Genomic DNA, 22,350 nt, shown 5'->3' on the forward strand with positions numbered 1-22,350 from the left:
AGTAACATGACTATGCATACCATGACCCTATTGCCGTTTCACTGACCACTGCAGACCAGGAACACCCCGCAAGAGCTGCAGTTTTTGAGATGTTCTCACCCAGTCGTCTAGCCATCACAATGTGGCCATGTCAAATATGTATAAATACATAAAACGCTTTTTATAATGGCAATTTAGATCTGTACCTATTCCTTTTTAAATGTGTCTTAGAAAAGGACTTGGAGAACCAATCACAAGATAGATTACATGACAACATGCAATAATAACTTGACTGTACTTAATTCATAGCCGTAGGGATTGTTTACCTTCTTGACCTTGCTCTTCACTCATCACTCTGTTAACAGACACAACAGGCAGGCAGATGGCCAAATCCACAGTAACTGACTGCAGCAGCATGGAGCAAAGAAACACAGCTCAGGTCAGTGTTCTTAGGACCGACTGTTCTGTCAAAACTAATGGTGCCACAGGGGCCTTTCACCTGTAGTCCTCCTCAAACCAACCTTGAGAGGGGCCCTTCTCAGATCACATAAGAACACACAGGAGGCCCTAGAGCAGCATTTTCTTCCATTTTATAACATATGAGTCATCCTGACATATGAAAAACAAATTTCAGCTTTGCTCTTGGAAATCTGCGTGGGCTGGTGAAGGTGTGAGGGGAGATCTGGATGATTGCTCAGCTTGATCTTGATTCAACCAGACTTTAGTGGTCTGTATGCCTGCCACTTATATTTAGCACACTGGGAAATCCAAAGATATTTATTCTCACAAGCTCTCTCAGAACGGAACTCTTGGAAAAGTGCCAGTGATGGCAGTGATTGTTGTTAATTGGGTCAGGCTGTCTAGTAGTTTTTCATCCACCCACTCACACAGCTACTGTAGGAAGAAAGGGCAGAGGTACAGTGCTGTGTTACACTGAGCCCCTGGGGGCAGTGTTGTACAGGCTTTATTTTAGCTGTGAATAGAGCTGGGAATACACAGGAGCCCCATGTGATCTCAATACAGTCAAGCTTGAATACATGGCCGTGGTTTTATTAGGTTAATGTTCCAGACTGAAGAGCACATACTGAGATCTATTAATGCAATATATTGAATTTGGGAAGATACTGCTGTCTGTAATTCATCAGGAAATATATTTAAAAATTCTGTTCCTTTTCTGATGATACTTTGTTACTAACTCCAAATGTGATGATGATGTTATTGCGGTGCAGTGGTATATTAGCTAATGGAAAATTCTTCTTTAAAGGAATAACATTTTGGGAAATACACTTGCTCCCTTTCTGGCTGAGAGTTATATGATGAGATTGATTTGACTCTTACATCTCTACAGTAAACATAAAGCTACTACCAGCAGTCAGCTAACTAAAAATAAAGACTGGAAACAGGGGGAAACATCTAGCCTGACTCTGACCAAAGGTAAAGAAATCTGTACAAGAATTACAATTTGTGTAAAAACAACAATGCTAAGCTAAGTTAGCTGGCTGCTGGCAGTAGCTTAATTCTTAATTCTCATACTTACATGAGAGTAGTATCAATCTTCTCATCCAACTTGCAGCATGAACATGAAAAAGCATATTTCCCAAAATGTTGAACGTTTTCTTTAAGAAGCAGGATCTCCCAATATGTACATTGGTCAGTTAAATATTTTTTTTTCTTGAGTTGTCTTCAACATTGTTCTGAGTGGCAAGCGTGATTAAGGGAGTTTCATAATATATGTTTGATGTTTGAATTGATTACAGAATATGTGTTAAATGTTCATACACAGCACTGCTGGGTCTCCTTGAGTGTTCACTTAATCTGGCAATTAAGCGTTACAGCTAAGAAACTAAGACTAAATTCTGTATTTGGACATTTTTTGGTTTTGTATTTCAGATAGTACAGTAAGAACAGATAAAAAAGTGTGCCTAAAGCTGCATCAGAAAACTAAATGAAGAGGTGGTATGCCACTGAGATTAAGACCATCAGCAAAATGAGCCACAAGGATGCCTCAAACACTTACTTAAGAAATGCTTTATTGAGCGCAATGCCTCTGTTCTGGGCTGTAGGAAATTCACAGCCATTAAATTAAACATTGTCCTGTAGCCTATTACAGCAGCTAGGGGAGGAAAGCCACTCTTTTCAGCCAATCCCTCAGCACCTCTGAAAAATAGATGCTGGGAAAATGAGGCTAGATAATTGACAGCAGGTCAGTGAGCCAAGGAAACCGAAGGTGAGAGGAAGAGAAACAGAAACTGTGGCTCATTTCCCAGACTTAGGATCTGTGTGTATACTCCTAATTGAAGGTCAATTTGTCTTCTTAGTGAAACAACAGGTTGATTTACCCACACTCCTAACTGCTGTTGTAAAAAGGCAGGGGATCTTGCTGTTGTGTGAGAGGCCAAGGAAGGGAAAGACAAAGCAGAGTATAGAGATGATGAATATGTTAACTGGAGACGATGCAGGGCGGAAGAGCCACAGCTTAGAGGCAGTAAAATCCTCACATTAACCGATTGCTATGGATTTTCCCGAGCTTTAGAAAGAGGATCTGCTCCAGATTTTGTTAAACCGATGCAAAGGAGCTGATGTCTAGGCCAATGTGTCTGTCCGATGCAATAGTAATAGTAATATGTGTGTGTGAGTGATTGCGCGGGTTAGCGTATGTGTGTGTGTGCATACGTGCCAGTTTGAGTGAGCATAGAGGCAGGCAATAGCAGCCACTGCCACTTGACGTTCAAAGAGAGGAGATCAAAGGACAGCCCCTTACTTCGGTCGCCTTCCTCAGGATTAAAAAGATCATCAATAATAATGGGCTGGAGCAGCGCAGTGGGAAACCTGGAGAGGAGCATGAGTGGAAGCTGATAGGTCTCTCACCTTTGTTTGTGTGTGTGTGTGAGTGTGTGTGTGTGCGTGATATTTTGGTGTTTTGCTGCGGGAACATGTGGGAGCAGAAACCATAAGCGCAGGCTGTTTTTCTGGAACTGCTGCCTGAACCATCCTCCTGAAACATCATGCAATATTCACTACAACAATGTCTTCACTTCTCACTTTGGGCTCCCAGACGATTTCCTGTGAAATGTATGAATGTGTTTGTGTGTTTACGTGTTTGTGTGTCTGAGTGTCTGCATGCACGCTTCTCCTGCATGGTGGAACAACAGAAAAGAAGCTGTGACTGTTTACAGCTTTGGCAGGAAGTCACCGTACCATCAGTTATGTGCATTTAATATATGTGAGAGCAAAGACAGAAATTTTTTTTAAAACCAAATGTTTAACCATTATTGTATACTGTTCAAGACTATTATAGGAGCTAGTTTTTTCTATGGGTACTACCTGTTTGCACTTTGAGCAACAACACTGCAAAGTGAAAACTGTGCAATGCTGGTGTACAATGATGTTACAGCACATGTCCATTATGTGTCCCTGTTATGCCACATTAAAATCATGTGGGATGGGAGGTAACATTTCCCATTGCCGTGCAACTCAAGATGGCAGCTGCCAGTCATTTTATAAATTTGTTGTGATCGCAAAACAGACTCATATTATAATCAATAAAAACAAAATATAAAGAGAAACTACAATTCTTAAATGTATATCAAATGTAATATTACCTGCAAAACACTATGAATGGCTATTAAAAGTGAGAGTTATTTGAATACAATGAATAACATCAGTTGTTAACATTGAGTTAATGGTGAGTGATGGTTATATGATTGCAGTGAGAGATAAAACACACTGTGCATGGTCAATATAGCCGTATGTACATTCAATTATTGTTTGTTTGCTTTTTCAGCCACTGAAATGCATTGTTCATCACCAACACGGATATATAAGAACTTACTGAGAAAAATCTCAGTAACACTTGTTGATGTGAACACACAATCCAAATGGCTAGACAACAACACCCAATTAATAATCGTATATGCAGTTGGTTTTATGAAGTAAGGACAGTGTTTTGTTTGGATAAATAAGGACTTATTTTGCATTTGGAGCTGTTTGTTCCTTATTCAAAATAATATTCTTTTTTTACATTGGTACCTTGTTGTGAGACAGCCTTCGTTACAGACATTGTCCTTATTGTAGGTATTTTGATGATGTTGTTTCTTATTAAATTTGTTTAGTTTTATGTTGCATGTTATGTATTTTGTCTTTTAACACATTGGAACCATGTTGGAAATAAGTGTTTGTTTTCACTTTCATATGTTATCCCTTGGATTTTTTAATGTTGGCAACCCATGAATAGATCATATGATATGCGTATTAGGCCTTTCAGATATGCAGAAGAGCAGGACCGTATTAATTAGCTTAAATTATTATTGCATTTATTTGTGAGAACGACATCACTTTATGTCCATGTAGTTGCGGCATGAGAAAGGTACGCTGCACATGAGCTGCCTGCATTTGTGTTTTTCTTCACATGCAAAAAAACTTAACATTACAGATGAATATAAACTAACTGGCACAAAAATAAGCTTTTCAAGGGATATTAATTAAGATTTATGGGTGTTAATTAATGGGTTTCAGACCACTTGTGATCCATGTACTGCGTGAAGAGTGTGTAAAACTAAAAAGGAAATGGTAATTACGTTAACTCCCACATGATGTGACTGGTAGTGCACATGTTAAAAAGGAGAGACTGAGACTGGGAAAAGGTCATCAGACTGAGATATTTTCCTATCCTCCTTCCAATCTCCACCTCTTCCTCTCCTCTTCAATCACAGTCGTTCCCCCCAGGAGGAAAAAAAGGAGAGGTAGCTAATTAATTACAGTGACTGACGACTCAGTGGTGAAGATCTAAGGAGGTGATGAATTGTGCAGTAGTACAACTATGACAGTAATCTAAAGCAATACCCTACCTTCACTACCAACCATAGTGAACCGGCTCTCCACAGTGGCTCATAATATATCACTCGAACCTACTCTCCCTGTCTCCTTTGCTTGAGCCTCAGTTGCAGCTGATTCCGAGATACAGTAAGGTCGGCATCAAATAAAGGTCAAGGGTCACAAGAAGTTGACAGCCAATCACATAGAGCTATGCAAGCCCGACAGAGGATTGCCCTCAATTGGAAGCAGCAGTATAATGTTGGATAATCAACCACCACACAGGACTAATATCTCTTCGCTGTACTTCCATACCGTTCATTCATCATGTGACAAACTCAGGTGGATGTTCATTAAAATGCCAGCAGCTGTGAGGCCACTGCTGCAGATGTGTGTGCTACATAACACACACATGCACACACTCCTCCGCTTAGTCACTTTTTACCTCAGAGTGGTTCAAAGGACCAGTTTGTAGGATTCAGTGGCATCTAGCAGTGAGAATACAAATTGCAACCGAAATCGCTCGCCTAAACCAAGTGTGTGGGAGAAAATATGGTGGCTGCAAAACTCCTGGAAACCGTGAAATACCACATCTAGAGCCAGTGTTTGGTTACTGTAGAAGAGGACCTGCTTCATTTAACAAATTTCCCCCAGGGGATCAATAAAGTATTTCTGATTCTTATCTGTAGATAACAACAGCTCATTCCAAGGTAACAAATGAAAACATACCTATAAATATTATATTCATTTTTTCTGCCATTAGATTCTCCTAAATATTACATACTTGACCTTTAAAGGTGTTAACTCTTAAATTATTACAGATCAAGAAAGTTGCATTTACAGTGTGAGGGACACCAGACAGCTGGGAGTAAGAGACATAGAGACTTCCTGTATCATGTGTAGCAGAAGTGTGTGTAGCACTACAGAGCAACTGTCTGGCTTGAAATCCAGAGTTAATCCCTCCAACACTTCACCTGATAGATGGGCTTCATTATCCCTTCCTTCCTCAGGGAAAGGGGCTCCGAATGTTCCTTTCTTGATCTTTTCAGTCTCTTTTTATAGATCAATAACTAGCACCACACAATAGAACAATCAACTGAATCGAAGCCTTTAATTGTGTTGTTACCCTGAATTGTCAATAGATGGGAAATGACAGAAATACTGGGATGCAACTTCATATTTTGACTAATTCTATTAACTGGAGCAGGAAATAATAGTTTTGGAGGAAGTCATTTGCAGCAAATATTAAACAGCATTACATAAATGTTTACTCAGATTCAATTTTAAGCCATTTGAATTGATTGAACTAGTTTTGCCAATTTGCCAATTTGCAGTAAATGTGTTTCATTATCTGACTGTAACCTTGTCAGCTAGGTTTGTGGAAATGCTGTCTTTTAATTGGCATAATTAAAAAGAAACAGAGGGGGAAGCCAGAGTGCGTCATGCGACGGTGACTCAACATGCAAAATGTAAGGGAATGACGTTCGGATTTGCAGTGGGAAACATAGAAGCACCCAGTGCTGGATGCCAGCGCCACTCAGCATCAATACTGCATGCAGTAATGCTGGAAAGGCAAGTGCTCCAGACCATGAGGCACACAAGAGGGCTAAAATAAGACCCAACAGCCACTGAGCTTTACAGCTCGAATAAGCTCTTATGTGGGAAAAACAATTCTGCATTCATCATATTGAATCTGAGAAGAAAACTGGGTCAGATGGATAATAATACAGAGGGTTTGGGTCTGGAAAGTGAAACTACTCCCCGGTTAGCTATCCAAGGCAACTCTTTCCTTTAAGCAAATACTCAGTGCAAGACTGCTAAATTAAAAAAGAGAGAATTTGATTTGATGGCTGTTGATCCAATCTTCAATCTTTATACAAGGATACATCTCTTTCTTCAATTACTGCAGTACTAATTCATTTATTCTTTGTTGACACTATACACATGCTGTGTAAGTTATATAGCACATCTATAATATATACTTTCTATGCACACATATACATTTATAATGTGCTATGAATTATTTATGTTCACACATGTTCATAAGCACAGGTGTCTGTGTATGTTAAGTGCATGTTCCCACCGACCTGTGCTGCTCTGGATGGTCCTGACAGTGGTGGTGGTGCGCGGGGGTGAGTTGGTCCTCCTGTTGCCCACTGTGATGCCTCCCTCCTCCTCTTCCTGCGAGCAGCCTTTCTCTATGGCACGTACGTAGCTGTGGCTCCGCATGCGGAAGCAGCTGGGCATGGGCAGGTCCAGGGCATCCACCGCCTGCGACTCCATCTCACTGAACACTGACTCACACACCGCCTCGATCTGCCCGTTCACCTCCACTTCGCTCACCTGTGGAGGAGGGTACACATGCAGACATACAGTACGTGCACGCAAACAAAAAACACACACACAGGCACGCCCGAGCTCCGGAAAAATAAAAATGCACAGGCGCACTCCAGCACAGTGCAAGACAAAGGAGAATGGACAAAATAATACAGAAGCAAAAGCCAGGGAATCATGTCTTTGGGCTGCAAGATTAAGTGTTACAGAGCTATTCCACTGATTAAAGCTTCACTCGGCAGGAGTTTTATGTACAAAAACACTTAAATCACGAATTGGGTGCTGAAATAGAATAAATTGTTCCAGTGTTTCCATGATTTGAGACAGCCAGATTCACCATACTTACGCCAAAAATAAATTCTGTTGTTTGATATGGACCCTTGTCTGCTCACAGAGAAATAACAAATAACTGAAGTGTCTCATAAACAAGCTCTTACTGGCAAAAAATATTTTGACTCAAATCCATTAAGAAAAAGCTATCAAAATATGAATTGGCAGTGCAACTATTTTCTCAGATTAGCAGTGCAATTTGGTCTTTGATGAAGCATCACGACTAGTCAGCTCATTTTAAGCACATCGCATGTTTGTTCAAATGGGTCCAACCTTGACTTCTTTTACCTTCACACTGCCTTGTGAAGCTTTAAGCCATATATAGAAATTTACATATAATTAAAAAAAAGGAAATATAGTTGAGAAAAATAAAGGAACTTTCAAGGAGTGACGAGGGGGAGGAATCACTGTAGGATAAAACTTCAAAGGGCTCTAAACAGAGTGAAATACTACAAGTGTTGTTGTTAAAGGTGAGAATTAGGAAGTGTCAAAGCTAGGACGACTGGGAGTTTAGATGTGGCTCGAGGAAAAACTACACCTGCATTATCAGCTAGTGAAGTTTGGGTTTCAAAACGGGGTCTAAAGAAAAAAGAAATCTTAGAAATCTCTTGCTACAGACTTGTGAGATGGGTGTGTGTTAGTTGGTTGTGTAAGGACAGCTATCACGGTGCTCCATTCCATTCCTTGAAGTTGCCATTGTTCAGTCCAAATTTAAAAAAGCTTGCAAGATGTTTGCGCATAGAGCAAAACATAGGAATGGGATGTGGCTGGGGACTAAAGCATTTGGTTTGGGTGATTGGCAGTGAAGAGAGTGCACAGTCAGGGTGTGAGTATACACTGTAGAGCTTGGAGTCAGAAAGGTTTGTGGACCTCGATTCAATCCACTGATGTTGAGCCTTTTTTTGTGTGTCACTTCACACTCTCAGCACATACATGTCACATATGAGAGTGAGTGAGTGAGCTAGAGAGCCTAGCAGCACCTCTTTTATTCTGTGGCATTTTTGTAGATGCCAAGTCCAGAGTGTCATTCTCCTCTGGGCCTGCTCCATGCTAGGACTTGAAGGGATGTCTCAAAGGTCCATCATTCAGCTGGCGAGGCCAACTGTTGCCCCTGGGCTTTAGAAGGGAGTACATTATCCTTGTTACCCCAGGTAAAAATGTAAGCTAATCGCCCCCGTCACTCCAAATAATGTAGAGTACGAAGCCATGCTCAAAATCCAACAGGACAAATATCTTATTTTGTGGCAGCCGTGACAATAACCGACCTCCACTGTTGAGTATTTCCTATCAGTTTGTTCAATATTCATTTGTGTCAATATGTTCAATAACTATCAAATCAAGGGAAATGCCCATCATAATTTGGAGCCAATCCCAATTTCAATTATTCATAACATTCGTATGGCTGCATGTTAATTCTTGTTTTTCATCTCTTATATAACAGATGCCAAATTGAAAAGAACATTTTTAGCCTGTCATTTTGCTTCACAAAGTATGCCGAGGCAGAAGGAGCATATTAGGGTAAAGGAGGGGAATGTGTGTGTGTGTGTGTGTGTCTGTGTGTGCGTGTGTGTTTAATTAGCCAATCTGAATACGCCTGTAATCATCTGAGCTCCACAAAACAGCACGCAGACGTATACACTAATTGGGAGATTGGGGGTTTTCGTACTGTTCATACTTTGCCGGATGGTGACCTGATTGTTAATTCAGGCCTTAGGACGGCTATGAATGGGATTTCCTCCCCCCTGCACGACCTTATTGGACATAGCAGTGGAGGTACAGGGGGCGTAAGGCCGACGGCAGAGAGGCATGGGCTCTCGGTGCCACTAACCTGGCTGATGGTGCTCATGGCTCTCATGTAGCTCTCATTTCGCGAGCGGAATTTAGGCGAGGCCAGCAGCCCTGCCGGGTCCAAGCTGTCCAGACTCCTATTGATGGAAACCTCACTCACCGCCCGCAGATAGCTGTGACTCCGGATCTGTAGCTTGGGCGAATGCTCTGTGGAAATCCTGCCACAAGAAGGAAGGAAAGAGAGAAAATACGAAGGACAAAAAAGAAAAAGAAAAAAGACAAAGCAGAGAAAAGGGAGCTTGGTAAAAATTTAGAAACAAAGCGAGATGGAGGTAGAAAAAGAGCAAGGGAAGTGATGAAAAGAGAGCGAGAGAAGGTATTTGCAAAGTACTTGGCAGTGCGTATGAACCCAAAGATACGGATCAATCCACAATTGCTTCAGGAGACACTCTTATCTAATCAACAAGCACAGTGGTATTGAGAAACACAGTAGCTTAGGTAGTCTGTCCTTGAAACACCTTGTAAGCACTTTCTAAAACACTTAATGGTGAGAACACATACATATGTAAGACAAGGGAAGAGGAACTGTGTGTGTATCTGTGAGGTACAGTATGTTTAACTAAAATGAACATATATACTGTATAATCAACACAAAAATACACACACATGCACAAACACATCCCTGTCTCCAAGGAAGATGAATAGGTGTCTCATTAGCTCTCACCTGCCTCCAATCCATTTTGCTCAGCATGCTTCACACCTTTGTGTGCGTGTGTGTTTTTGAATACATGTGAAAAAGCGTGTGTGTGTAGGTTACGCAGCAGTTGGATGTCGGCTAAACAATTCATTAATCAGGGGAAATAAAACCTAAAAAGCTGACTCGCTTTCTTCTTGATGAACACCGTGGCCTACTAAACCAACTTGCAGAAAACAAAGTGCATGGAGAGAAATGAATACATCTCAGATTAGAAAGTCTTATCCAAAACAGACACACACAGACACATACTGTACACATATACACACAACTCTTATGACTCTCTGCCTCCAGGTCAGGTCTGCTTTAATTATGTATTTCCTCCTTAAAATAGAGTGTGGTTACCACAGCAAAGCAAACTAGATTACTCGCTCTTGGATGGAAGAATGGAGGGGGAGAGGACAGTAGAGAGAACCACGGTAATGAAAGGACAGATGAGCTATTGAGATGGGAACAGAGGAGATGATTTTGGAAGAACAGTTGCTAATTTTAAATACAATACATCTCCATGTAGCCACACTGTCCTCTAGGCCTTTTAATATTAAGCAGACGCTACTGTATCAAAGCTCTCAACAGTTACTTACGCTTGCCAGTTTATCAACACAGTTCATTCTTTCTTAATCTGAGGTTTCCCATTGAGGTGTTCTGTAGTAGCAATGTGCTTTTAATGCATATTTAAACCAGGGTTTCTCTGTCTGTGAGGTTGTCAGGCAAAAGCGGGATGTGATTTGTTGTCACAGATTCATAGACAACATAAAACTTGCTTTTTTAAATGCGGTTTGTCTTGACACCACAGCCATACAAATTGGTTATGAAAGTGGCCCCAAACCACTGATTTACCCCTCTCCCATATAGATTTTTCACTCTTTTCTGACATTTAATTAAGCAGGTAATCATAAAATGAATCTATAATTGTGTTGGTCCGTTATATGTCTCCTTCTGTGTCACTTACTTGGACTGAAAGAGTTGTTTACTGGTTGCTGCATAAAGATATTTTAATATAGATTTTTTTTTTCATTTTTGCTTGCTGTAATCATTCAGAGAGAATTTCTTACTTTCCTCACTTTGAAAATTCTCACGGAATTTGTCTAAATCAGACTGCTAAAGCCTCATAATCTCCAGATAAACCTTTGAATGGATTTTTGCATGAGGCCTGTGGATTTATTCCCCCATCACTTACATTAGAAGCATGTTAGGAATGGATCTCTTAATAGCCAGTATGAACAGGATGAATGATTACAGCAACCAGTTTCAATGGTCATATGAGAACCCGATTCATGTTTTAAGATGGACTTGAAAAATTGTGAACCTTTCCTTTAAATTTTCTCCTCTGTTAATCTTTAACTAGCTCATTTTATTTTAAGTAATTTGTTTTTATTATTTTTTGTATTAACTGTTTAGCTATTCCCTACATTACTATGCAACATCTCCCATTTTCCTCACAATATTTCCATTTTCTTTCTGGGGCTGCAAATTCTCCCACTTTATAATAGAAATGAGAAGGTGCATCAATCAACCCAAGAAAGAATCAAAAATGTACATCCCAAACCTCAGAGGTTGGTATGAATCATCCCTGTCAGCTACCTGGAGTCTGTGACTGTGGAGGACGCACAGAGGAATCAAGTCAAGGAAGAATCTACCAACACCATTATCCCTCTCCACATCTGCTCTTGATTTCCCTGTGGGGCTGATTATAGGCAGAATCAATGATGTCTTTTGTGGCAACTTGAATGGCAGACCTAGCATGTAATCAGTACCACCTAAGGGGGGAAGTTCAGCCTTTCCCAGGGTGTCCCTCTATGGAACAAGTGACATTAATGAACACATGTTCCCCTCTGCCAGTCAAGAATAAGGGCTGGCTAAGGCTGTCTGTTGATTTCTACTGTATTACGCAGTGATCTTGTAATCCTGAATCTGCTTTTTTCTCTTCTTCTCCATCAAATCACTTTTTCTCCTTGTTTGCTTCACTTTGTCTTTCCTGTCAGTCGGTTCAGCCCTGAAGTTTCTCTGGCCATCTTCCATATCCTCCATTTCCTTTTACCTTCTCCTCTTTCCCCTCCTCTTAGTCACTGTCTATATACAAGTCTGATGACTATGGTTGTAGGATGCAAGGACAAATATACAGAGATGTGATTACTGCAACCTATTATTCAGGATGTCTGTTCTGGCTGAGACAAAAAAAATAAACACGATAAAATCTGGGCCAGGAATAAATGAATTTGTGGCTAAAAGAAAGACGACTGTTAGTGACCGAGGGAAACAAGAAAGGATGTTTTTTTCTCCTGAGCTTCTTTGTCTGTCAGGGAATATTTCCATTAATTTAAACACATGTTTTGTCTGTGTGCTATGTGTTTTAATAAGGTTAGCATTGGGTGACAGTAAACAAATCCCAACTTCTCAGGAGCAATTCATCACTAGTCAAGGACACAGTGGTCACAGGATGGGCTCTGAGACATATGGAAGAACAAAGCTGATTATTTAATCATTGCAGAGTGTAACGCAGGCTTGTGCCAGCTCCCATAAGCACAGTGTGAAAACAAGACGTCAGCTGCTCCCGCCTCATTCTCTATCTCCAATGTGCAGCACTGCAGCTTGGTTTGTTCCACTGGGTTCCATCAGATGATGATGGCGTTCCCCGGGCCAAATTCAAGTCATTAGTGGGCCCCAAGCTGCGCCACTTGCACTTACATAAGGGTGTGTGTGTGTGTGCTTGTGTTTGTGCAACCAGTAACAGTGACTGAGCACCCACTGGTGTTCTTCTCATCTCTGTATATTACACAGCTAATCAGTCACAGCCCCGTGCTGCTACATAAGATTTGTGTCCCCAATTCTTTCACTGTTTCAAGGCAGTAGGATAGAAAATACTTTCACTGGATATGACTTCCTATTATATTAAGCGAGGTCATGAGTGGAAAATGGTAGGAGGACATAATGTCATTATGATCAATTAATGGAAATTTTTACAACTATTCGTAACATTGTACTCATTAAAGTAAGAAGTAAGACACATGGCGTGACATTACAATTAAGTCAGTGGAGCAAGACAATGAGAAGTTAGACAGGTTGTACACAAGCTAGACTATCTAATATTTTTTCTCCTTCAAATAAGTGGCTAACCTAAGTGGCCGAACTTTTTTGGCAGTGTTGCAGCATTCCCAAATGTCAGTAATGAACTTATTCAATACAATGTTAACATTAGTCATTGGAGTATGTGTAATGGGAAGAAAATAAAAAAATAATAAACAAAATTTCTTATTTATTTATTATGTTTTACATTGTTCTTTCTCCTAATTTTTAATTCTTAAAAAGTGTCTATCCCTTTAGAAATAAATATTAAGTGAGAAACAATTTGAGCTGAGCTTCATTCCAGTATGTCACATTTAGGTGGATCTATTGGCAGAAATGGAATATAACATGCATAACTAATCTTTCATTAGTGTATTATCACCGGAAAATAAGAATCTTTATGTTTTGTTACCTTAGAATGAGCCTTTTATATACAGACACTATGGGTTGCCTTCCATGTTGAACTGTCATGTTTCTACAGTAGCTCAGAATGGAAAAAGCAAACACTGGCACCAGAGAGGGGAGTGTCACAAGAGGGAGTTGAACTCTGCAACTACACCGATAGATGCCACTAAACTTTACATAGTGGTTCTTTAAGTTAACTTGTGTCTTAACCTAACTGTGGACAATACTGTCAGCTTGATGTGTTTCAAGACTTTGCTAAGTCAGAAATGTTCTTGATGGAGTCTAATATTACTGAATACTTTATGAGCTCACGCTGTGAAAAATATGCTGCTGAGCAGAGAATGCCTAATATGCAACATGAAACAGCTTCATCAAAATCAAATGATGAAGCTCAGCTTTTAACCTCATATCTTTCAGAAAGAATTGCTCTGAGGGAGAAAAAAAAATCTGTTGCATGTTTTCGACCCACAATGCATTTCTTGAGAACATGGCATTTATTTTCGAAGAGACTTCAGTACATGAACAGGCATCATGTATTTTCAATTAAGGCTCAGCCTGTTCAGTATGTGTGTGCGTGTGAGATTGTGGAGATACAGAGGCCAGCTATGAAGACAGAAGTGTGTGTCTGAGCTGTAAACACAGAACAGGTAATTAAGCTGTGGCCACTGAGAGTCAGGGACTCGCACATAAGCCAGACTGCTACCGGGCAGGCGCTTGAGTAACACTGACTGCTTTATCTCTACCGTCGTTTCACTGAAACTGCGGAGTATGTGAACACTTGAACATTATGTTCAAAACATGTACTATATACACATTCATAAACATAATATACAGGCAGGCATATAGTTACACCACACAATCAATACATCAACTGATGTGATTAGTCAATTAAGCAATTAGGTAGATGGTTGATTGGTTGGGGGGAAAAAGTAATTTTAGGACATTAACTTGGGCTCTGGGAAATTGTGAAAGGGTTTTTTAGGTTTCTGATGAATCGATTAAAAACAAGAAATTTAACAGAATAATTGACAGTGCAAATAATTGTTTCAGTCCTAACACACGCTTACTTGAGTGTGGTCATCTCTGTGAGGGACGGTTGTGTGGCCTTCAGGTAGCTGGCTCGTCGTGCCTGGACCTTTGGCGAGGGTTTGGGGCTGCAGTCCGAGTCGCCGCTGTCTTCTTCTGCCATGGCCTTGATGTAGCTGCCACTCCGCATCCGCCGGCACGGGATCTCATCATCCTTCGCCAGCGGAGAGAAACCACTCCAGTCATCCTGAGGCACCTGTAGACATGCGATGAAATAAGGTAAAAGAGGGAGCAAACACAGGTCACCCTCCAGACACGAGTGCTCATACACATTCAAAAGCAAGGGTGCAACATTTTCTACTCTGGCTTGATATAAATACACGTATCACATAGTGTACTTCATGCCTTAAAAAAAATGGTAACAGTATCAATGCAGGGTCAGCCTTGATCATACCATAAGCTTGTGTTGTCTGTCCTGTGTTGCATGTGGCATAATAAATGCAGGGAATTAATTGTTTTGACACAACGCTGCAGTATCCTGGCCTGTGCCTGCTCTCCTGACTTTTCACACAATAATGAAGGTAAAAATAAAAGGAGGTAAAGCTATCTCCCAGCGCTAATCTAAAAGAGAGAGTTAGTCAAAGGCAGCAGACATGGAGAGAGAGGGAAAACAAAGGGGGTTTTGTTCAGCAGAACCACTGCAGTCCCAATGTGAGTGGCTGTTAGGGCACCAGCGCTGAAGTGAAAGAAATGAGATACAGAGCGAGAAAAAAGTGCACGAGAATCATTCAACAGACTTGTGCGTAACTAGGAAACCAAACTCACTTTGATGTCAGGGGCAACTACAGACTGTGCTAACATCTTGGGAAAGACCAGGACTGGAATGACGTCAAAATAATTGATTGTTATAGAGAGAAAGCCATAAAAAACCTAAATGAAGTAATGCTTTTTAATCCTATTACCCTCACAGTGTAGTGCAGCGTATTTAATATATTCTAACCTGTGCATGAAAAGGTTAGGTACTAATTTAAGTGTGCGCGTGTGTACATTAAACAATTACAGGTTACAGGATCTCATCCCAGTAGGTGAATCACGTGAACTTCTTGTTATAAAGATTCAAACAATTATGTGCAGACTAACTCGTCCGGCTGCTCTCCTTTAAGGTGTGTTTTTCCCTGTCTCTCTTCCTAGAAAAAAAAACGATGGTTCTTTTAGGTTGGGAAAAATGTTGCTGTACTGCAGCGAACATCCTTTCTTGATCTGCTCACTCTGTTTTCCAGGCTGTTAAAATGCATGGCCACACAGAACTTTCTATGTCTTTTATGCTCCCTCACTCTCACTTTCTGCCTTTTACTTTCTCATTCACACCCTCCTCTTTTGGCCTTATTTGCTGTCGTTTGATCCTTTTCCTACAGTACACACACATATACACACCCTCCCCTCTATTCTCACTGCCTTGTCTCTCCATTTCTCTCCTCAGGCTTATATTTGCAGCTCACCCCGATGTAATGTATGCAATATGAAACACTTTTATCTTTTGCAAAACAGTGACTGAGAACCCACTGATGTGTCTGCATGCGTGTTTGACCACTTATTTTAAGGACTAGAGCATTTTTTCCCTTTCATTTCTTTGTCTGCTCACCTCTGGCTCTCTATGATCTCATAGTAGTACCCTACTCTCACACCGTGAATAAGACATACACACTCTCACTCATACACGCCAACACTGCTATGACCACGTACACTCTCAGCAGCTGCATAAATGTAGTTTCATGTGACAATTTGCCCTTTATGCTCTGGAAACAGATTAGATTTGTGATTTTGGACTTATTTCCTGTGCTTGTACAATGTAAAAAAGGTTTCAGGGTACATGAACCTCATTTCTCTAGTAGAGTAAATGTGAAGGCTAAATACACTATCTGATGCTGTATGACATACTATACAGTACAGAGGTGACGTCATAAACAACACAGAGGAGCAGATGACATGATGATTTTGATTAAGATGATACCTGGGATAAAGTCAACACAAGACCAATAATTATTTGAGACACAGAGAATGATGAAAGATGGGGTCTGGGCCACTGCTTCCCCAGTCATCCTCTCTACAGCGCACACACAAACAAACAAACACATATTCATGCAGAAATACAGAAGCATGGAGGAGCAGCTGGCACCGCAGGATGCATGAAGCATGACATGCGAGAGGTGGGGCTGTTGTAACAGTCCTACCTGTAGGAAGTGGCAGGTGCGTCCCTGCTCGGCTTTCACTAGAGCTTTATCTAGGTTGACTGAGGCCTTCTGGTAAACCTCTCTTGCTCTGCTCACCGTCAGAGTAGAAGACCATGAGCTCTTCTTCAGCTGCACTTGGCCATCCAGGGCGCCCCCCAGTGGCATAACTCCGCTGCTGCCCCCAGAACACGTTGAGCACTTCACATCGTTGTTGCTGCGTGACGTCTTGAGAGAGTGGGCGCTGATGGTGTTGTAGGACTCCATGAAGTACTGGGACTGGGATTTGTCCGGGTGACGACCCATGGTCATGACCCCAGAGGGTAGGCCTCCACTGCTACCCCCGTGGTGATGGTGATAGAGGCACATCTCCCGGTCGAGTGTATCGTCTGAGCTCCAGTAGCCTGAGATAGCAGTGCGCATCTTAGGCTCTGACTTGGAACGGTCTTTACTCTTACTGCGCTTACTATGCTTCAAAGTGCCAGAAGAGGAGGGTGGGTCATCAGGACTGGATTTGCTGCCATTCATCCTCCCACTACCTCCTCCAGCAGACCCTGAGGGCCCCTCCAGGGAATGGGACTTGGTGAAAAGCTTCTGGACAGAGTGAACAAGGTGGCGGATTCGACCAGGGCTGTCACTACGTTGGTGTTCTACCGCAGTGCGCTTGTACTGCAGTGTATGGTAGCCTTCACGCTGTACCGGTGCCTGGCGCTCAAACTGCTCTAGCAGGTTAGAAGGGATGCGATTATTGTTTCCACCACCTCCTCCACTTCCCTTATTGCTCCCTGTTGGACCTGTATAAGGCACCACAGCACCACACTCCTCCTTCAGCTCATGGTGAGAGCTGTAATGTCTGCGCGGGAAGGTGCAGCTGGCCAGATCAGGGTAGGCACTGCACTCAGACTGGAAGGAGTTGTGCTGTGTGTAGCAGGGGTGGTCAGCAGGATGAGACTCCCCAGGGTTGAGGAAATAGGACCGACGAGCCGAGTGCCCCAGGGTCATAGAGTCATAAGAGGGGTCGCAGGTCACCGTGTGGTGGTGACTACGGCTGCTGGACAGACCTTTCATTGTCATCGTGGCTGGGTTGAAGTGCACATCCAACTGCTGCCACAGGAAGTTTGCACAGGCCCCAAAACTAGCTCTATAAAGAAACACACACCCATAAGGAAGAACAAACAAACAAACAAGAAGAGAGAGACAGAAAAGAGAATTATAAATATCTCATTTTTGCATATACCCAAAGCACAGTGTAGTGTCTGCATGTGCTTTGATTTGAAGAAGATGCTTTTTGGCATTCCTTCACAGATGAGAAAACTTAGTGATGTTGACGGGACTTGGACCTATTCTTTTATTTTTGTCCGTCAACTTCAGAAGGACAATCTCTAAATATAGCAGCCACTTGGCATGTGGTCCCTGACATCGAAATCTGTCCTCAAGCTTCCTCTTCCATTTCTCTGTTCGCTCTGGTATATTTCAGTGAAAAAGTGACAGGGGATCGAGGAAACAAAGAAAAAACAAAGGTAGAAGAGGTATCAAGATGAGTTCAAATCTATTTCCAGCTCAAGTGTGTGCTATATTTGTTCAAGGGTGCTGTTAGAAATGAAGTATCAGTGTAGGAAATGGGATGTGATTGGAATGCAATGACATAGGCATCTTCTGCAAAGAGTCTTAACCCCTCCTATGATTTAACAGATCATATAACAGATTGGGTAGTACTCAAAAAGTGCATTTGCTTTACAGTACACCTTTTAGTGTGCAAACATGCACCCGCCCCACCCACAACAAATGATAACAGCCTGATCCTACACTTTCCCTCTATACCGCTAGTTCTCCTCTACAGGCAAACTAATTGGCCAGTAAAATCCAGCTGACAGCTTCTGGGCTGGTTGAGGCATGCTGCAATAAATGACCTTTCCCTTACATGGTGACATGAAAACAATGGCATCAATCAGCGCCCTTAAACTGCCTTCCTTACCCATCTGGGGTTGTGGCTGGCTAGCCACTGAACCCACACTGTTTCCAATGGACTGGAGGTGAAGCTAACGAGACAATAATAAGAGCCCACGCACCCTTGTGTAGCACTGTGACAGCAGTGTGGCCGAGTCTGTGTGTGGAATTCATTACTACGATTTATAATGCACTACCAAAGGCCACAGTGGTAAATAAGAAAAATTTAAAAAATGATCACTGGGGAGAGGAAACAAAGGGAGGAAACGAGGGAGACAGAGCAGCAGAATGAAATATCATGTCAGTTCTTTTCTTAACTGGAGGACACTGTGTAGGGCACATGCAGGATGTATTTATGTGCATATAGATTGAGTCAGATTTATTATTTTCTTTGACATGGCTGTAAACTGGGTGCTGGATTAATTGAAAAATTGGGGTAAATTATTCATGCAGTTTCCTTTCTGTACTAAACCAGGGGCTCAAATCACTCTGAGAGAGAATTAAGCCAATACCTTACCCTTGTATTGTTAGAATGAAAATGAAAAAACATAGAGTGGTCAATCCCCACAGCCATCTGCAATATACTCACTCTCACTCAAGAGTAAACTCACACAAAGCATGCACTACATATCACACAGACACGCACAGTGTCCGCTTCTTGCACGACACTTAAAAAGTGGGCTGTGTCCAACTAAAGGTATTCATTGCAGTTGACAGAGATCCCTTCTGTTGGCCGCTGAAGCACAGAATGTGACCTAAATAAAAGGCCCTCGCGGTGATCCACAGCAGCGTGTTTGTGGCACAGCTGTCTGCAGCACTGCACTAAAGCTGAAAAGCTGAAGTTGGGTCATCCTGGCTCTCTGCCTGCTAGCCACGCATAAACACATAAACACACACACACATACACACACACACACACACACACACACTGACATACAAATACATAGTGTATCTGACAGGCTGCATATCCATGCTGAATTTTGATGCTGCTAGCTTGTAAAGTGCAGTTTATCATGAAGAGGAAGAGGGGTGCACAGGTAAAACTCACACCAATATCAAACCCATGGCAGCTGCTGCAAGGAATAGGCCTTGGTAGATGGAACACCAGCTCTACCAGGTGAGCTACCTTTAAACAACAACTATTTAAAATGGTGGAAAATGTAACCCTGTTGGACAATTGCAGTTTGTGGTAGGGATTTAGCAAACGGTCAATTGTCACCATGGAGATTTGTCTTGAGCCACACCAGCAGTGTAACAATTCCATGAGCTATGGCGATTAAAAACCCTGTTTCTACAACACAAAACCAACAAGCAAACAAACAACTTGCTCTTTTTACTTTGTCTGAATAGGCTCTGAAAACCAAGGAGACTTTATTACATTTAAAGGGATTGTGTGCTGAACAGCAAGGTGTGCAAACAAAATGCAGAAGTAGATAAACCAAGTCAGGCTATGAATGTTAATGCCCATTAGCACCTGCACTGCATGAGCACAGTGGGCTAAATTCTAGTTAGATGCCATACTTCTTTGGGCTCAGATGAGATAAATGGAAAATAGATTTTTCCTTCTCAATCATCTAACACAGTAGCCAATCTTGGATGCAGCCTCACACTGGTCAAATCCACTCACCACACAATTTTCTTTATGTCACCCTAAGCTCTGAGACACACCAAAGCAAATAAACAAAGGTGGTATGAAAATGCAAAGTAACATCGACTGACTGCATAGCTACCATCTTTGTAGGAAGCAGTGAAATCAATATGCCTTAGTGTGAGAAGACTGGTGCGGCTTCTCTTGCTGGCAAAATAAAAGGCTGCTGTACGGATTGCAGTTAGTCTATCTTCCTCAAATCGACATCAAACATTGGTTGCAAGATGGAGCTCAGGGCTTACACAGCTTCTTTGAGGCCACAAGGCTACAAAAGGTCTCTTCTTCTCTTTCGAACCTGGCAATGATTTCTCCAAAGGTTGAAAACATTACCAGTCTCCTCTCCACAGGGGATCAAATCACCTCAGTGGATTTGGCTCATCTTATGTGTGTGCATGTGTCTGTATGTTTGTGTGGAAGAAGAAGAAAGAGTATAGAACTTTACCTCTATTTTTCAGGTCAAGTGAAGTTTTGCCTTTGATCCTGTAAATGTTTGCAGTCCCAGCCTACTGCATGATATTACTGCACAGGCTCGATATGAATAAGGGTGAAGATTTTGTGCACACACAAATATGTGTATTTCTCCATGGGTTTCTATGTGTGAGATAGAAAGAGGGTGGCAATAGGCCTATGCCCATGTGATTGTTTACTGTATTGTACCTGCACTTGGACAGAGTGAACAAAAGGGTGCCTGGAAAACAAAAACAGTGTACTCCTGCATGCTCAATTATTATTTAGAATTGAATGTTTCACTGTGAAAATACAAAAAGGCAAATGTCTTGACCTGCACAAAAGGCAGGCTGCATTTCTTGCATACTTGATTGATGTGGCCTACTTTCCACTTTAACATGCTGAATGGTAAAGGTTATACTGTACACTGTGTTCTCATATTTTTCACGGGATATATGCATGCAAAAATCTCATTTTAGGAGTCTATTTCCCTCTTTCTGGGTTAATAAGAACTGAAAACTTGAACTGGGATGTCCATTTACTCATTTACTTACTCTCTTGGTGGTATGTAACCATGTAGTTGGTTTTGTTTTCTCCAGTTATTTGTCCATAATAGGTTCACAGACTTTGCTGAAGTAAGTTTTTTTTAAAAAGGAACTAATAAAACTAAACTAAATTAAATGTATGTCTGCTTTAATGGGGTTACAGCAGCAGTCTCAATGATGGATATCTCAAAACCATCTCAAATAAAACCCAGAAGTATCTGCATGATGAAATACCCGCCAACATGTTTTTTAAAAAAACAAACAAGATTAGTCGATATAGCAGATTTTTTTGTGACATAAAATAATTTGTAAATGCTCTACCTTGCTGCAGACAAAAATAAATACACATATATACATATATTCAGTCATTCTGTGGAGCCACTTTAACAGACCCACTCACAGCAACTTAAACAAAACTCCCCGTATTTATTAATATTTCATTACATGAATATTTGACGGTTTAATATGTCAAAATGAAACACACAAACACACACACACACACACACACAACACCCCACACACACACACACAGGGAGACCCTGCAGCTGGCAGAGAATTGCAGTTAACAAGGGGACTGGGGATGTTTCTCATTGTGAATGTCGTGGACCAGTGCCTTTAAAAAAAAATATCCCCCAGAGAATAATGTCGTAGAACATTTTAAAGACAGCCAGGGGGCAAAAAGCCGTTGAGGGAACTGGTAATTTTTGTGTCTCTGGATTATGTAAAAGTGGCTTTTAGGGATGTCAGGAGAGGCTGAGAAGCACTAACTTTAATGTCTTACTGTTAAAAGGACTCTTAAATGATAGATGACGGTCTCCCTTGACTGTCCTGTCTGGCTGCAGCATTTTGAAGAAAAACAGCAAATTATTGCTTCTGGTTTATATGATGTGCTTCATAAAGTAAATGTCTACAAAAGGAATATATGATAAAAGTCCTGCCTGTGTTGGAAAGTGAATATGTCTCTGCTGAAACCATTTTATTTCTATCAATTTCCTATTTTTATAGGTTTTTCAAAGGTGTTTAAAATTTTACACACCAAGG

At 41.4% G+C, this 22,350-nt stretch overlaps 1 protein-coding gene across 1 annotated transcript in view; it reads right to left on the minus strand.

Annotated features, from left to right (window-relative positions):
* Positions 1 to 5,628: 5,628 nt before the first annotated feature.
* Positions 5,629 to 22,350, minus strand: part of LOC118324494 (disks large-associated protein 1-like) — a 28,115-nt gene continuing 11,393 nt past the window's right edge. The window contains exons 2-6 of the mRNA XM_035656868.1: positions 16,726 to 17,863; positions 14,536 to 14,750; positions 9,284 to 9,461; positions 6,875 to 7,134; positions 5,629 to 5,653 (exon numbers count right to left, since the gene is read on the minus strand). Coding sequence (XP_035512761.1) covers positions 5,629 to 5,653; positions 6,875 to 7,134; positions 9,284 to 9,461; positions 14,536 to 14,750; positions 16,726 to 17,796 — 1,749 coding nt within the window. The 5' untranslated portion in view covers positions 17,797 to 17,863. The remainder of the gene's footprint in view (positions 5,654 to 6,874; positions 7,135 to 9,283; positions 9,462 to 14,535; positions 14,751 to 16,725; positions 17,864 to 22,350) is intronic.

This window comes from Morone saxatilis, unplaced genomic scaffold, assembly GCF_004916995.1.
Source record: "Morone saxatilis isolate NCDOM2014 unplaced genomic scaffold, NCSU_SB_2.0 Contig0, whole genome shotgun sequence".
In the NCBI taxonomy this organism is placed as follows: Eukaryota; Metazoa; Chordata; class Actinopteri; family Moronidae; genus Morone; species Morone saxatilis.